Raw genomic sequence first — 18,805 nt, 5'->3', positions numbered from 1 at the left:
GTCACATACACCCGATAAGTGCAGTGAAATGTGCTGTTTAACAGGGTCAGTCAACCATAGTAGTTTGATGCCCCTGGAGCAAATTAGGGTTAAGTGCCTTGCTCAAGGGCACATCGACAGGTTTTTCAACCTTTCGGTTACTTGCCCAATGCTCTATCCACTAGCCTACCTGCTACCCTTAAATACATTAAATGATACAAATAAATGTCAAATAAAATACTGGAATATAATCTGTTTGTTGTTTTTTAAGAAAAGGTGGTCATGTCTCCTAATTATTAAAAGCAATGCAACCCCTAAATCCATATATAAAGATTAAAACATGGATAGAGAGCTAAATTGAAGTGTGGTCTCTGGAATATAAATTCTTACTCAACATCAGCTAAGTGACACGTTTTTATCCCATGATTTGTCTCCAGTTAGTTAACATATCAGGATACTTAAAAAAAAATCAAAAACAAACAATATATTGGTATTAAATACATCAATCCATTACAAAACAAGCACATGGATATAAATTCACAATATATATGTACAACCTAATTTAAAAAAAAGAAAAAACTTAGGAAAATTAACTACTTAAAAATTCCTTCAATCATAATTGAAGTGTATTGAATGCAAACTAAGGGAAAAGGGCAAGGTAAAACTCTTAGTTTGAAATGATTTAAATTGTAGTTTGATGAGATCATTTTAACAGTAAGTAATGTACTGGTTATATTCTTAGATATTTGTCATATATGCTATATTTATTATTATTGTTATTATCATTATTATAGTTTTTTGTTGCATTTTTATGTTTATATTTTTCTCAGCATTTCTTTGTAACTTGATATGTAATATGTAATTCCAAATTGACATCATGTGTGAGTGATATGTAGTTATTGTATGTGCCAATGGCCACATAAAAAGCTAAACGATGTCATACACATAATTTCTAACCAATCAGAAAGATATGAAATCCACACAGAGCCTTATGGGTTTGAGATTTTACCATAGGTATTGAACATTAGGCTGATGTCATGAAGCCCCAATGAATCAGAATGGAACAATTTCTCGGCCTTAGCTACGACCAGTTCTATCGATTTTACTGTACTTGGCATATGTAAACTTGGATTAAAAAGAAACCATGAAATGAAAACGTCACCTAAGAACGTATGGTTGTATCTCACACAGTGTGAGTCCTTCCTTGTTGTCTTTGCATTGTAGCCAATGGGGAAAGGACTATATCAGAGTTGCCATTGGGAGGAAGGAAGGGAGTGGAAGAGGATATGTGGAAGAGGGGGAAGGGAGAAAGAGAGGAGCAGTGCTTTCAGTGTTTTTTCTGAGAACAGGAATGAAAGGGGGGTTTGCATTCTTAGTAAAATATATGGCAACTTCCTCACTGCTTGAATTAATTTTCTGGGCTGGAATATAAAAATATGCATAAGCTACAGCAGCTACAACAACACGTAAACAATCCCAAATACAAATGTGTTTAGATTTGAGGATAATCGTGAATGTTGTAAAGTGGAGGTTGGTCCTTATTGGTATAGGGCAATTGATTTGTATTATTGAGTGTGTGTGTGTGTGTGTGTGTGTGTGTGTGTGTGTGTGTGTGTGTGTGTGTGAGGTTCACCCATCACTCTATCTACTGACATCCTACCACACAATCGCTAACATGGCACAGTCCATTGTTACCCATAGTGGAATTCTGACATGAAAAAAATACCTAAGTAACATGGTCACAAACACAGATTCAAACATCCCTACTTACTGTTTAAGTATATATATTTTTTAGCACACAAAACAAAAACAAGACAAAAAACTATTAAGAAAACAACACCTCCCTTGCGATCCTCATAAGAATATACAATGTATTTTTGTTTTTGGACACACTTCCGTTTACTGTTACGACAATTTATCTGCTTTTCTTCAGATATCTGTTAGTGGTAAGTGAAATAGTAAGCCTAAGAGGATCTATAATGGTCATCTGACACAAACTCTTCCTCCAGCAAGGTGAGCACATATCTACCCTGTCTACCAGCACCCACAGATCATAGCGGTAAGTACAACTGATTGCCCTTGCCTGCAAGACGAACTGCTGCTCCCTAGCAACAGGTAATCCTAACCATAACCCATTCAGCACAAATTACAGTAGATTAGAAGTCGCAACAAACAACAGATCTAGGATCAGATCACACATTTTGGCGCAGGGTTCATTAACAGCAGCCACCGCTTCACCATAAAGGGGTGCTGGCTTCCTAAGGGGGGCGTGCTTGACAGTCAACCTTACAAACAATTGACCCTGAATATATTTACAATACTATTTTTTTACTCAGTTCAGTAGTTTGGGACGCATTCATTAGTCTCAGAGTAGGAGTGCTGATCTAGGATCAGTTTTGCCTTTCAGATTATAATGCATTATGATTATACAGACAGGGGGGACCTGATCCTAGATCAGGAATCCTATTATTAAGCGCTTCATGATTACAGTCCCTGGTTTACATAATGAGGATAATACATGTGGAGGAGACTATATCAAAGTTTAACAGCGAGCAATACAAAACCAGATCACAGAAACTGCGATGGAAATAAAAGTCTTGGTCATTGGCACTGGGGGTAGGGAAAGAGGGGGTGTGGGGAGAGGTGAGAGTAGAGGCTATGGGAGAGAAAAGGCAGTTTTTCCTCCCCAAAGAAAGTGGTGGCCGTGACTGTGCAATTATAGAATTAGTTGTATAGGTGTTTTTGAGATCTTAGGACCTCTGTGAAGGTTTCATCAGGATCAGGAGCCCTCAGCTCACACACTTATAATCAGTATCCCTGCCGAGACCCTTTAGTTTGGCAGACATCCACACAGACCAGTCGTGAGGTGTGAAGCCCTCAGCAAACTCACTAAATAGTCCCCCTTCTTTACGAGTGAGATTGAACGTGATGTGTACTGACTGTACAAGTGTGTGGGTGCAACCACACATGCTCACACACATTTTCACATTTGACACATTAGTTGTCATGGAGTGTATACACCGAATTCGGCTAAGTATTCTTCGTAGGGAGGAAACACAGTGTAATATATTTGAGTATTTTGTTTATTTGAATTAACAATCTTGCTTTGTTTTATGTATGGTGACTGAGACCCAAAATGTGTTAGGGATTAGGTGATTTGGATATTTAGAGCACAGTTGTCAATCTCATTCCACCGAGGGCTGAGTGTCTGTGGGTTTTTGCTACTCCTGTGTACTTGATTGATGAATTAAGGTCACTAATTAGTAAGGAACTCCCCTCACTTGGTTGTCTAGGGCTTAATTGAAAGGAAAAAGCAAAGACCTGCAGACACTAGGCCCTCCAGGGAATGAGTTTGACACACCTGATTTAAAGTGTAGTGCACTGTTGTGTGTGTGTGTGTGTTAATGATTAATGCAGTACTTGGGCTTTTCACAAAACAGATGATGAACTATGTATGTATATCATTGGTTTATATATTGTACTTTTTTTGTCATGATATTGCGGCAGTTTTTCTTTTTCTGCGTCTATCTACCGTTTTGTTATTTTCCTGACATTTCTTTCAGAGGCTGCAGTCCCTCCCCCTGATTGGTCCGTTGTTTTCTGTCCTGAAAAACGTTTGGCTTGGAATTTGAGTGGCACTTTCGGAGCAGAAAGATGTTGATTCTTATTCAAACACAGTAAATATCATACATATTTTATATCCTTATAAAATAGATATATTTTAGTTTTTCTAATATTAGATAGTGTTTCATATAGAGTTTTTAAATTGATCCAATACAAGAATTTTGTATATGTTTTTATAATAAGGTTTACAATAAGGTGTCTTTTTAAAATACTATTTCACATTAAAGGAGCGTTGAATCTTTGTGTAAAATCGCTGTTTAAAAACAATATTATTTGACAGACGTTGGATTACCGTTGGAATCACGTTACACAGCACTGTAATGAGAGTTCCCTGCTAGCATTAGCCTAAACCTAGCCTTAGAGTTAGCTTATAAGCTTTCATACCATAGACTTCAATAATGATATATGTATATATATAATTATATATGTATATAAAATAGATAATCATACAATTATATATTACATACTCAAAGCTTAGTATGAACAAAACAGAGAGTAGCCAATAGGCTTTATTTCCCCCCTGCATGTGAATTCTATTGGTCCTTATAACGATGTAGAGTATAGGATAGCATACTCATTTTAAGTCAACAAAACAAAAAGACGATCAAATGATACTATTGTCATGGTGTAATACCATATAAATATAATAATAAATGTAATATAACATTTTCTTCTTCGATAATTCCATGGCTATGGCTAGGCTAAAGGCAAATATTGGCTTTTTCTATGAATCCCTAACGAAACACTTTTTAACATCCAATGATCTGATGATTTATGTTTTATGAGTGAAGGAAATATGACACCTGTACTATAGCTTTCTTTTTGCTCCACTGATAAAGCGTAATGTTAAGTTAAGTGAAATCCTACTTCCACTTAAGTGACATTTTCACTTAGTCTCCCATTGATTTGTCTCTTAGTGGAATAGCAATTCAAGTGTATTGCAAGAGTGATTGAAGGATATGTTTGCAAATTTATGTACCTAATGCAGCATGTTCATCCTAATGGCCTAACACAGGTCATGCAAATACCGTATCGGATATAATGCTGCTTTTCCTGCAACATTTCTAGGTCGAACTAGAGGGGATCCCATACAAACGCAAAGAGATATGTTTAAACTCACACACACGCTCACACGCATTCAGACATACACACGCACACGCATTCAGACACACACATACACACACACACGCATTCAGACACACACACACACACACACACACACACACACACACACACACACACACACACACACACACACACACACACACACACACACACACACACACACACACACACACACACACACACACACACACACACACACACACATTCAGACACACACATACACACGCATTCAGACACACACACACACACACACACACACACACACACACACACACACACACACACACACACACACACACACACACACACACACACACACACACACACACACACACACACACACACACACACACATACACACGCACACGCATTCAGACACACACATACACACGGACATGCATTCAGACATACACATACACACGGACATGCATTCAGACACACATACACACGCACACACGCACACAGACATGCATTCAGACACACACACGCACATGCATTCAGACACACACACATTTTCTTAAAACAGTGTTACAAGTACAGGTACGTACACAAGCTCTAAACTGACCAACACATCTCTTAACAAGGGGGATTCATTCTCTTCATCTTTCATCTTCAGCTCTTCCTTAGCCTTGGATAAAGGGGCGGCGAAGCATCATGGCGATCTGATTGGTTGATTGGAGAGGTGTTGCTAGGGTCTCTGTGTAAAATGGTTTGTGTTAGTAGAACTGGGGGGAGGCGGGAGGGGGTCGAGATGGTTGGAGTGCCAGGGGTCAAAGTGCAAAGGTCAGAGGTGTAGACCTCACACTTTTTTAGGGGGAGGAGCCAGCTTGATGATCTCATCTTCAGAGGGTTGGCGAATGATATCTAAAGAGATAGAGAGGAGAGAGAGAGAGAGGTCTCAGTAAACTGCTGCAACAGACGTGAGAAAATGACTGAAAATAAATGAAGAAAAAGTCAAATAAGAAAGAAAGAATTTAGAAATTTGAGGTTAATTGAGAGAAACGCCTCGAGGAAGGACTAAAGAAGACAGAGCTCAGAGATATACAGTTTATAGTTTGAGACCGATTAGGAAAGAGAGCTTAGAGAAATACAGTTTACAGTTTGAGACAGATTAGGAAAGAGAGCTCAGAGAAATACAGTTTACAGTTTGAGACAGATTAGGAAAGAGAGCTCAGAGAAATACAGTTTACAGTTTGAGACAGATTAGGAAAGAGAGCTCAGAGAAATACAGTTTACAGTTTGAGACAGATTAGGAAAGAGAGCTCAGATAAATACAGTTTACAGTTTGAGACAGATTAGGAAAGAGAGCTCAGAGAAATACAGTTTATAACTTGAGACAGATTAGGAAAGAGAGCTCAGATAAATACATTTTACAGTTTGAGACAGATTAGGAAAGAGAGCTCAGAGAAATACAGTTTATAACTTGAGACAGATTAGGAAAGAGAGCTCAGAGAAATACAGTTTACAGTTTGAGACAGATTAGGAAAGAGAGCTCAGAGAAATACAGTTTACAGCTTGAGACAGATTAGGAAAGAGAGCTCAGAGAAATACAGTTTATAGCTAGAGACATATTAGGAAAGAGAGCTCAGAGAAATACAGTTTACAGCTTGAGACAGATTAGGAAAGAGAGCTCAGATAAATACAGTTTACAGTTTGAGACAGATTAGGAAAGAGAGCTCAGAGAAATACAGTTTATAACTTGAGACAGATTAGGAAAGAGAGCTCAGATAAATACATTTTACAGTTTGAGACAGATTAGGAAAGAGAGCTCAGAGAAATACAGTTTATAACTTGAGACAGATTAGGAAAGAGAGCTCAGAGAAATACAGTTTACAGTTTGAGACAGATTAGGAAAGAGAGCTCAGAGAAATACAGTTTACAGCTTGAGACAGATTAGGAAAGAGAGCTCAGAGAAATACAGTTTATAACTTGAGACAGATTAGGAAAGAGAGCTCAGATAAATACATTTTACAGTTTGAGACAGATTAGGAAAGAGAGCTCAGAGAAATACAGTTTATAACTTGAGACAGATTAGGAAAGAGAGCTCAGAGAAATACAGTTTACAGTTTGAGACAGATTAGGAAAGAGAGCTCAGAGAAATACAGTTTATAACTTGAGACAGATTAGGAAAGAGAGCTCAGAGAAATACAGTTTACAGTTTGAGACAGATTAGGAAAGAGAGCTCAGAGAAATACAGTTTACAGCTTGAGACAGATTAGGAAAGAGAGCTCAGATAAATACAGTTTACAGCTTGAGACAGATTAGGAAAGAGAGCTCAGAGAAATACAGAAAAGATAAGGAAAAAGTGGAGAGAAGAGGGAGAGAAAGTGAGAAAAAAAACAAAAAGTGGAGTGAGAAAGATAAGGCAAGAGGAATAAGGAAGAAGAAATGCAAAAAAGAGCCAGAATGTTAGAAACAGAAAAAAGAGGTATAGTAAAGTGACCTTTGTATTTCTTGGCGGAGGGGATGCGTGTGAGCTTGGTGTCGATCTCATCGTCCTCAGAGATCTTTAGAACAGTGGTGCGGTACTCGATGACACGGGTCAGCAGGTCTGGTCGCCGTGAGATCTCAAAGATGTGCTCAATGTACGACAGGTTATCTGCGAGGGAAACATAGGACATTTTTAAGGTGCAAAAGAGCACAGATCTTTGCAAAAATACAGTAAACCTTACTGTAACATGGCAGCGTGATTACATGTTTTGATTTTCTTCAACGTGCGTTATAAGATCTGTGCTCATTTGCAGCCTCCTTCCTCCTGCTCCCTCCTCTCCCTCACCTTGTGCCAGTTTGTCATTCTTCGCCAGGTAATTAAATCACTCTCCACTCCCCTCCATCCATCCCTCCCTTCCTCTCCCTTCCCAAATGCTGAGCTGGGAAACCTGGAAACGTCTCCCTCACCCTGTGCCAGCTTTTGGTTCTCCTCCAGGTAGTTGAACCACTCCTTGGAGGAGGTGATGGTGTTGCTCTGGTCCTCTGTGATGTCCTCCTTGCAGGCAGACTTCAGCTGGTCCAAGTCCTCATTGGTGATGTTTTCAGACAGGTCGCTGAGCAAAGAGCTGTACTCCGACATGGTCTGATGGAAGGAGGGGGAGAGAGTGAGGATGAACGTTAGTAAATTCTGGTTCTTTATCAGAGAAAAAAACAGGATGAAAACAGCCCAGGTCATGAGGGTCACAGAGGCATCTTGCTAGCCTTAGTTTGGCATGACAAGGCTTGGAATGACAAGGAGTGGCAAAGAGTGGAACGATAGCACACACAGATCTATGACCATGCTAGCCTCTTGCTGCCAAAACTAGTAAACTATTAGTAAATAATGTACATAAGAGCATGAATGTGTGGTTACATTCCTTTAGTCTGTCAGTTCTATTTCTGATCCTAGAGCTGTGTTTACGGACACCCCCTACATGGAACTGAGACCACAATTATATCTCTTTAGAGATGAGTAGGAGAGAGAGAATGGGACAGGGAGACAGAGAGAGAGAGAGAGAGAGAGAGAGAGAGGGAGATAGAGAGAGAGAGAGACATTGGACACTGTCCTTCTATTGTGATCTCTGTTACAACAAGTTCTCCCCCTCTACCGATGGCAGGCTGGAAAGTGCCTATTCTTACCATAGCCAGGAAGCCACAAACATCAAAACAGTATGCAGTATTGGAGACAGCTGTGTGTCTGTCTCTCTGTCTATCTCTCTGTGTAAGTCTGTCTGTGGGTTTGTGTGTGTGCACTATTGACTTCTGTACAATGGCATCTGCGTACAATATAAAATTATTAATGGCGGATTAAGGAGCATCGTGTGACATCCACAACAATGGCTTTCAGTTGTCACACGCATGCACACGCACACACACTGTAGACTTGAAAGGTAAAGTCAAATGCTTGGTGGATCTCTCCAAAGTCTGATTTTGTGTGTGTGTGTGTGTGTGTGTGTGTGTGTGTGTGTGTGTGTGTGTGTGTGTGTGATGAACAAGGCTCAGGGATGGCCTAAATACTATAAGTGTAATCTTCTCTTCTACCAGCAGGGGGCAGTGGCTGATCTATAGATGCAATGGTGTGTGTGCCCTCTCTCCCTTAAGCTGCCCAGACTCCTCGCTCCGGCCAAATACCACACTCACAGATGTTAGTTTCTTCTGGATCTGAGTACCAGCCCGACCCTTCACTGTAATCTCTCTCTTGGTAGAAACTAATCTCAGGTCAGTTTGTGGCATTTTCCCTCAAAAGGTAAGGTTATAGTACGGTGATCCTAGATCTGTGTCCAAAGGAGCGAGGTATAATAATAGGCCCTCCCTTCATTCACACACACGTACACGTACATATGTACACACACACACACACACACACACACACACACACACACACACACACACACACACACACACACACACACACACACACACACACACACACACACACACACACACACACACACACACACACACACACACACAGTGTCATTACCTTAAATGTCACATGCTTAATCAAAAGCATTTTTACTCAATAAAGGGAAGGTAAAGGGGATACCCAGTCAGTTGTACAACTGCATTCAACTGAAATGTGACCGAGGACTGCCTGGGGAAACACACTGCCCGGGTGAGACCGAGGACTGCCTGGGGAAACACACTGCCCAGGTGAGACCGAGGACTGCCTGGGGAAACACACTGCCCGGGTGAGACCGAGGACTGCCTGGGGAAACACACTGCCCAGGTGAGACCGAGGACTGCCTGGGGAAACACACTGCCCGGGTGAGACCGAGGACTGCCTGGGGAAACACACTGCCCAGGTGAGACCGAGGACTGCCTGGGGAAACACACTGCCCAGTTGAGACCAAGGACTGCCTGGGGAAACACACTGCCCAGTTGAGACCAAGGACTGCCTGGGGAAACACACTGCCCAGTTGAGACCAAGGACTGCCTGGGGAAACACACTGCCCAGGTGAGACCGAGGACTGCCTGGGGAAACACACTGCCCAGGTGAGACCGAGGACTGCCTGGGGAAACACACTGCTCAGGTGAGACCGAGGACTGCCTGGGGAAACACACTGCCCAGTTGAGACCAAGGACTGCCTGGGGAAACACACTGCCCAGTTGAGACCAAGGACTGCCTGGGGAAACACACTGCCCAGTTGAGACCAAGGACTGCCTGGGGAAACACACTGCCCAGTTGAGACCAAGGACTGCCTGGGGAAACACACTGCCCAGTTGAGACCAAGGACTGCCTGGGGAAACACACTGCCCAGTTGAGACCAAGGACTGCCTGGGGAAACACACTGCCCAGTTGAGACCAAGGACTGCCTGGGGAAACACACTGCCCAGGTGAGACCGAGGACTGCCTGGGGAAACACACTGCTCAGGTGAGACCAAGGACTGCCTGGGGAAACACACTGCCCAGGTGAGACCGAGGACTGCCTGGGGCAACACACTGCCCAGGTGAGACCGAGGACTGCCTGGGGCAACACACTGCCCAGGTGAGACCGAGGACTGCCTGGGGAAACACACTGCCCAGGTGAGCCCGAGGACTGCCTGGGGAAACACACTGCTCAGGTGAGACCGAGGACTGCCTGGGGAAACACACTGCCCAGGTGAGACCGAGGACTGCCTGGGGAAACACACTGCTCAGGTGAGACCGAGGACTGCCTGGGGAAACACACTGCCCAGGTGAGACCTGAGGACTGCCTGGGGAAACACATTGCCCAGGTGAGACCGAGGACTGCCTGGGGAAACACACTGCCCAGGTGAGACCGAGGACTGCCTGGGGAAACACACTGCCCAGGGAAACACACTTCCCAGGTGAGACCGAGGACTGCCTGGGGAAACACACTGCCCAGGTGTGTGTGGGAGAGAGGGTGTATGTGTTTGGGAGTGTGTGTGTGTGTGTGTGTGTGGGGGGAGAGAGAGTGTATCTGTTTGGGAGGGTGTGTGTGTGTGTGTGGGAGAGAGGGTGTATGTGTTTGGGAGGGTGTGTGTGTGTGGGAGAGAGGGTGTATGTGTTTGGGAGGGTGTGTGTGTGTGTGTGTGTGTGTGTGTGGGAGAGAGGGTGTATGTGTTTGGGAGGTGTGTGTGTGTGTGTGTGTGTGTGTGTGTGTGTGTGTGTGTGTGTGTGTGTGTGTGTGTGTGTGGGAGAGAGGGTGTATGCGTTTGGGAGGGTGTGTGTGTGTGTGTGTGTGGGAGAGAGGGTGTATGTGTTTGGGAGGGTGTGTGTGTGTGGGAGAGAGGGTGTATGTGTTTGGGAGGGTGTGTGTGTGTGTGTGGGAGAGATGGTGTATGTGTTTGGGAGGGTGTGTGTGTGGGAGAGGATGTTTGGGAGGGTGTGTATGTGTTTGGGAGGGTGTGTGTGTGTGGGGGAGAGGGTGTTTGTGTTTGGGAGGGTGTGTATGTGTTTGGGAGGGTGTGTATGTGTTTCGGAGAGAGGGTGTTTGTGTTTGAGAGGGTGTGTTTGTGTGGGAGAGAGGGTGTATGTGTTTGGGAGGTTGTGTATGTGTTTGGGAGGGTGTGTATGTGTTTGGGAGAGAGGGTGTTTGTGTTTGGGAGGGTGTGTTTGTGTGGGAGAGAGGGTGTATGTGTTTGGGAGGGTGTGTTTGTGTGGGAGAGAGGGTGTATGTGCTTGGGAGGGTGTGTGCATTACAGTATATTAATGAGTATTTTGACCAACTGGACACTGCAAAATACTCCAACATTTAAGGTTTAAGACTTGCTGGTCAAAAGTTTTTGCGCTCCAAAGATACAGTACGCTACTGTATTCCGTGAGATTGATTTATAGTACCATTCAAAATACAATTCTTTCCCCGCTCTTAACATTTTCCCATAATGCACCATAATTTACAGTATACTACAGTAAAACGCAATATAGTATTTTACTGTTAATAATGCCAAAAAATGACTATCATTTACAGTTTTACGTTACAGTGTAGTCTATTTCCCTTTATTTTTATTATTTCTTTCCGTCTCTCCCTCGCTCTCTTTCTCATTTTCTGTCTCTCGTACTTTGTCCTTCCCTCTCTACATCTCTCTCTCCCATTCTTCCTCTCTCTCTCTCTCTGTGCCTCCTACCCCCTCTCTTTCTCTACCCCACTTTCTCTCCCATTCTTCCTCTCTCTCTCTCTCTCTCCACACCTCCTATCCCCTCTCTCTCTGTACCCCCCTTTCTCTCTCTCTCTCTGTGCCTCCAACCCCCCCTCTCTCTACCCCCTTTCTCTCCCATTCTTCTGCTCTCTCTCTCTCTCCATTCCTCCTATCCCCCCTCTCTCTCTCTCTACCCCCCCTTTCTCTCCCATTCTCTCGCCCCTTCTCTCTCTCTCTCACTCTATGACGAGGCTGACACTACTTTCACACATAGTAGAGCCCCTGTCTAAATCCAGCACGTTCTCATGAACACAAACATGCTTTTGTCTCCTGCTCTTCTGCTCTCCCTGTCTCTCCAACCCTCCCTTCCTCTATTCCAGTGTTTGGAGGTTGGAGAGGGGAGAGAACCTCTGCTGGTCTTCTCTGTTTCTTTCCTTCTCCCCTCTCTCCTTCCTACATTCCCTCCCTCCATCCCAGTGTAAGGAGGGTGCAGAGGGGGGACATGGCCGCCTGCCTAGCCTAGGCAGCCCCTCTCCACCGTGACTAAACTGCTAAATCTACCCCCTGGCATCCTTCTGGCCTAGCGCCTAGCAGACCTGGGTTCAAACAGTATTTGAAATCATTCCAAACACTTTGTGATTGATTGAGCTTAACTGGCTTCATGGATCAATAGAATAGTCTCAAAATTGTAATCTCCCCCCATCTGATACCTCTTGGCAGGCCAGAGTAAACGCTCAAAGTTATTTTAAATGTTTTACAAATTATTTGAACCCAGTTGTGGCAGCCTAGAGCCTAGCACACCATAGAAACTGTTAATTTGACAAGAGAGCAATGTCACTGTGCTATTATCTATTTCGCAGACAAGACCTACTGTTCTCACACACACATGCACACATGCCGGCACATTCTGTCAAGCACGCACACACACACGCAATTGTCAAGGAGCTAAAGGAACCAGTGAGTAAAATACGAGGGGAAAACATGCTTCACACACCTGAGAGAGGGAGATTAAGCCTTCTCCTTTATCGCTCTCTCCTTCTTTCTCTCTCACCCTCTCTTTCTCTTGCTCAATCTTTCTTTCTTTCTCTCTCTCTCCCTCTCTCTCTGTGCCTCCATCACTTTATTACCATGGCTACTCGACCACGTTGGAGGGTGTTCCCTCTCAGTGCTCTACATTGCAGGCATTTGATAAATATTGTCAGAAGAATGGACACATGTGCAACTTGCAATTTATAGCTAAATCTATACTGCAGTAGCTTTTTTCAAAGTATTTCTGCCATTTTGTTTCATATCTGGAAATGCACAAAGAAATAGGAATCCTAATGTTATATTCCACCTTGCACAGAAACACTGCCTGTCTGGGAGGCTGTGCGCACTGTGAGTGATGTTCTGAAAGTTTCATTTTTAGAAGCAAAGCACACAGGCATAAAAGTTGGTATCCTCGTGTTTCTTGGATATTTAAATTGTTTTGTTCACCACTTCCACTGCTAGCGAAGAGACGTTGTTGGTCTCTACTATTCAGATTCTCAAAGGCACACCTTCAAACAGAGCTTTTTTCAGTAAGACCGGGTGGAAAAATGGCTACCTCTGTCTATTGCGCGAGAAATATACAAAGAGCCATCAGGTGGACACTGACGCAATGTTGTCGCTCAGGCTCATTTTTCAAAATAAAAGCATGAAACTATGTCTTGTGATACTAGACACATTAAGGAAGCCATAGAAAAAGGAATCTGGTTGATATCCCATTCACTGCTCAATAGGGAAGCATAGGAAGGGACTCTTATTTAGAAACCGCTGCGTTGGATTTTTCTCATTATTTTGCCTGCAATATCAGTTCTGTTATACTCACAGACAATATCTTTACAGTTTTGGAAACTTTAGAGTGTTTTCTATCCTAAGCTGTCAATTATATGCATATTCTATTTTCTGGTCCTAAAAATAGACCGTTTACTTTGGGAATGTTATTTTTCCAAATATAAAAAAAATGACCCCTAGATTGAACAGGTTAAGGAAATAGACGCCTGGCTCAAATAGAAGCCTGTCTGTAATAAGCGCCTGCTGTGTTCAGTGATTTAAGCAAATAAACACCCAGGCTACTAATTCAAGTTTTACGTTACACGGACTGTGTGTGTCTGCCTGATTGGGGGGCTGTTGTTAAAGTGATCACCCCTCTCCCATGCCATTCACCCTGCTGACGTTGCCAACTATTGTAAATACAACCTATATTTATGTTGATTTATTTTCCCTTTTGTACTTTAACTATTTGCATATAATATGACATTTGAATGTTTTTATTCTTTTGGAACTTTTCTGAGAGTAATGTTTAATGTTTTTTTATAGTAAAAAATGTGTTAATTTTTATGATTTATTTCACTTTTGTTAATTATCTTCTTCAATTGTTAACATATGTTTCCATGCCAATAAAGCCCTTGAATTGGAGAGGCGAGAGACTGACTAACTGACTGACTTACTTACTTGAGCTTTTGAATGTGACACCATGGTACAAATGTGACTATGGTGACAACGTCTGACTGATGTCCACACACACGGACACAGGCCCACTGTTCTATAGCTCCATGACCAACATCTTTTGAACCATAATAGTCTACGCCCTGTCTAAGCCAGGACACACAGATTTTGGCCTTACTGCCATTAGCCCAAACAAACGTGTTGAATAACAGATTCACAACATGGAACAACAGATAGTCCCAAAAACAAAGTTTGTTCTGAAATGTCTCTCCTATATCTGAGAGATATATCAGGATACATATGTTATTATTGTTTTACATGTATTTAACTGTTTGTTTGGCATGAAACCGGTCGTAGAGCAGAGCGGAGAACACCTTCGTGTTCATGAGAGGCTCATCTCATAATAGTTTGCAGAACAAACCATTCGGAATGTACAGACAATTTTGTGAAAAGACCGATTTTTGGAATGTCTCATGGTCTGACAAACACCGATCTGGCTCTGCCACCTTTCACCCCAGATGTCTCATGGTCTGACAAACACCGATCTGGCTCTGCCACCTTTCACCCCAGATGTCTCATGGTCTGACAAACACCGCTCTGGCTCTGCCACCTTTCACCCCAGATGTCTCATGGTCTGACAAACACCACTCTAGCTCTGCCACCTTTCACCCCAGATGTCTCATGGTCTGACAAACACCACTCTAGCTCTGCCACCTTTCACCCCAGATGTCTCATGGTCTGACAAACACCGCTCTAGCTCTGCCACCTTTCACCCCAGATGTCTCATGGTCTGACAAACACCGCTCTAGCTCTGTCACCTTTCACCCCAGATGTCTCATGGTCTGACAAACACCGCTCTAGCTCTGCCACCTTTCACCCCAGATGTCTCATGGTCTGACAAACACCGCTCTAGCTCTGCCACCTTTCACCCCAGATGTCTCATGGTCTGACAAACACCGCTCTAGCTCTGCCACCTTTCACCCCAGATGTCTCATGGTCTGACAAACACCGCTCTGGCTCTGCCACCTTTCACCCCAGATGTCTCATGGTCTGACAAACACCGATCTGGCTCTGCCACCTCACCGCGGAAGCGCGACATCGGTGGATGTGGTGAATTGAAACGCATCCAATGCAAATCAACAGATATCTCCAGCTTGAAACTGACAGATGTTTATGGGGATGATGTTATTATGCTGAATAGATGTTGGTGGGGGTGTGGACATCGACCTTAGTTTTTTTTTAAAAACAATGCCAGATTAACATGGACCCCTTCTACCATTAAATATCTCTTCTTTAGACATGGTATGTCGGTGTGTGTGTGCTCGCGTGTGTGTGTGTTTGAGTGTATGTTTGCGTGTTTGAGTGTACATGTGAATGTGCGCACACTTTTGAACCATGGGTCTCAAAGCTTAACCAGAGTGGAATGGCTAAATAGCCATCTTTACATGTACCCATGACAACCGCGTTACTGTGATGTGAGCCACAAAAATCACTCTGACAGGGATTTAGGAAGAAAATAAAATACCTCCATCTCTCTCTCTCTATGTGTGTTTGTGTGGGTTTCGGTGAGAGAAAGGCCACCATCTGAGACACAGAGCAGGGAGAGGGGTCAAGGAGCAAAATGTTTTTGTTGTTGTTGACTGTAATGTTTTTGTTCTACAGTATACTACAACATTCTATAGTAAGTACTACACATGATGAGGGCTAAATGTTTCTGTTCTACAGTATACTACAACATTCTATAGTAAGTACTACACATGATGAGGGCTAAATGTTTCTGTTCTACAGTATACTACAACATTCTATAGTAAGTACTACACATGATGAGGGCTAAATGTTTCTGTTCTACAGTATACTACAACATTCTATAGTAAGTACTACACATGATGAGGGCTAAATGTTTCTGTTCTACAGTATACTACAACATTCTATAGTAAGTACTACACATGATGAGGGCTAAATGTTTCTGTTCTACAGTATACTATAACATTCTATACTAAGTACTACACATGATGAGGGCTAAATGTTTCTGTTCTACAGTATACTACAACATTCTATACTAAGTACTACACATGATGAGGGCTAAATGTTTCTGTTCTACAGTATACTACAACATTCTATACTAAGTACTACACATGATGAGGGCTAAATGTTTCTGTTCTACAGTATACTACAACATTCTATAGTAAGTACTACACATGATGAGGGCTAAATGTTTCTGTTCTACAGTATACTACAACATTCTATACTAAGTACTACACATGATGAGGACTAAATGTTTCTGTTCTACAGTGTACTATAACATTCTATACTAAGTACTACACATGATGAGGGCTAAATGTTTCTGTTCTACAGTATACTACAACATTCTATAGTAAGTACTACACATGATGAGGACTAAATGTTTCTGTTCTACAGTATACTACAACATTCTATACTAAGTACTACACATGATGAGGGCTAAATGTTTCTGTTCTACAGTATACTATAACATTCTATACTAAGTACTACACATGATGAGGGCTAAATGTTTCTGTTCTACAGTATACTACAACATTCTATACTAAGTACTACACATGATGAGGGCTAAATGTTTCTGTTCTACAGTATACTACAACATTCTATACTAAGTACTACACATGATGAGGACTAAATGTTTCTGTTCTACAGTGTACTATAACATTCTATACTAAGTACTACACATGATGAGGGCTAAATGTTTCTGTTCTACAGTATACTACAACATTCTATACTAAGTACTACACATGATGAGGGCTAAATGTTTCTGTTCTACAGTATACTACAACATTCTATACTAAGTACTACACATGATGAGGGCTAAATGTTTCTGTTCTACAGTATACTATAACATTCTATACTAAGTACTACACATGATGAGGGCTAAATGTTTCTGTTCTACAGTATACTACAACATTCTATACTAAGTACTACACATGATGAGGACTAAATGTTTCTGTTCTACAGTATACTATAACATTCTATACTAAGTACTACACATGATGAGGACTAAATGTTTCTGTTCTACAGTATACTATAACATTCTATACTAAGTACTACACATGATGAGGGCTAAATGTTTCTGTTCTACAGTATACTACAACATTCTATACTAAGTACTACACATGATGAGGGCTAAATGTTTCTGTTCTACAGTATACTACAACATTCTATACTAAGTACTACACATGATGAGGACTAAATGTTTCTGTTCTACAGTATACTATAACATTCTATACTAAGTACTACACATGATGAGGGCTAAATGTTTCTGTTCTACAGTATACTACAACATTCTATACTAAGTACTACACATGATGAGGGCTAAATGTTTCTGTTCTACAGTATACTACAACATTCTATACTAAGTACTACACATGATGAGGGCTAAATGTTTCTGTTCTACAGTATACTACAACATTCTATACTAAGTACTACACATGATGAGGACTAAATGTTTCTGTTCTACAGTATACTATAACATTCTATACTAAGTACTACACATGATGAGGACTAAATGTTTCTGTTCTACAGTATACTATAACATTCTATACTAAGTACTACACATGATGAGGACTAAATGTTTCTGTTCTACAGTATACTATAACATTCTATACTAAGTACTACACATGATGAGGGCTGTACATTTTGGAGAATATCCAGAGGTGGAGACTTTCCGCGGGAATTAAAGGGAATATATGGGAATGAATATTAATACCATTTAAATGTAGATGTTTTTTTCATTGGATATATTTACCATACCATATGGACACAGAAACATAAACCTTATCATAATAATTGCACATTTTTAAATCCTTCTAATAGAAAAAAACAAACATTTTAGTTACACATTTTGGGATGATTTCACTGAACAACAAAAGAAAGTGAATATTGAATGATCCCCAATGATCCATCGCATCTCACAAAAATGTTTTCAACATACATCTGTAAAATGATAGTCTAGAAACTAATGCTTTGGTTGTCTTCCTCTCAGGCTTCCAAGTCTTCTCCCTGGACCTCCTCAATGTCCACCTCTTGAACATCAGACTCTGAGGTCTCATCTTCACTGTCACTTTCCAACCTTGTTGAGGATGGCTCGTTGTCAGGCTCAAAAAGCCTCAAATTTGCCCTGATGGCCACCAACTATTCAACCCTTGTATTGGTGTGTGTTCCCAAACAAGGACCAGTTGCGCTCTGAGGCGGCTGATGTTGGTGGGATTTGGAGGATGATGGAGTCAACAGGGGAAAGAGCCTCGGATCCACAAAGTCCCTTCCACCAGGTGGCTGATGAGATATGTTGGCACGACTGCCATATTGCATCTCCATCACAAAGCCCTTGCTTGGAAGTGTACTTCGCCAGACTGCCAATAACCTTGCCCTCATCCAGGCCAAGGTGGCGAGACACGGTAGTGATGACACCATAGGCCTTGTTGATCTCTGCACCAGACAGGATGCTCTTGCCAGCACACTTGGGGTCCAACATGTACGCTGCGGCGTATATGGGCTTCAAGCAGAAGTCTTCATGCTTTTTGATGTA

At 42.0% G+C, this 18,805-nt stretch overlaps 1 protein-coding gene across 1 annotated transcript in view; it reads right to left on the bottom strand.

Annotated features, from left to right (window-relative positions):
* Positions 1 to 5,428: 5,428 nt before the first annotated feature.
* The window catches only part of LOC118368948 (astrocytic phosphoprotein PEA-15-like), a 61,446-nt gene continuing 48,069 nt past the window's right edge, over positions 5,429 to 18,805 (bottom strand). Inside the window, exons 2-4 of the mRNA XM_035753460.2 lie at positions 7,627 to 7,801; positions 7,172 to 7,327; positions 5,429 to 5,592 (exon numbers count right to left, since the gene is read on the bottom strand). Of these exons, the coding sequence (XP_035609353.2) occupies positions 5,528 to 5,592; positions 7,172 to 7,327; positions 7,627 to 7,798 (393 nt within the window). The 5' untranslated portion in view covers positions 7,799 to 7,801 and the 3' untranslated portion in view covers positions 5,429 to 5,527. The remainder of the gene's footprint in view (positions 5,593 to 7,171; positions 7,328 to 7,626; positions 7,802 to 18,805) is intronic.

The sequence above is a fragment of the Oncorhynchus keta genome, chromosome 35 (assembly GCF_023373465.1).
Source record: "Oncorhynchus keta strain PuntledgeMale-10-30-2019 chromosome 35, Oket_V2, whole genome shotgun sequence".
Taxonomy (NCBI): domain Eukaryota; kingdom Metazoa; phylum Chordata; class Actinopteri; order Salmoniformes; family Salmonidae; genus Oncorhynchus; species Oncorhynchus keta.
This window is presented reverse-complemented; position numbering and strand designations above follow the sequence as displayed.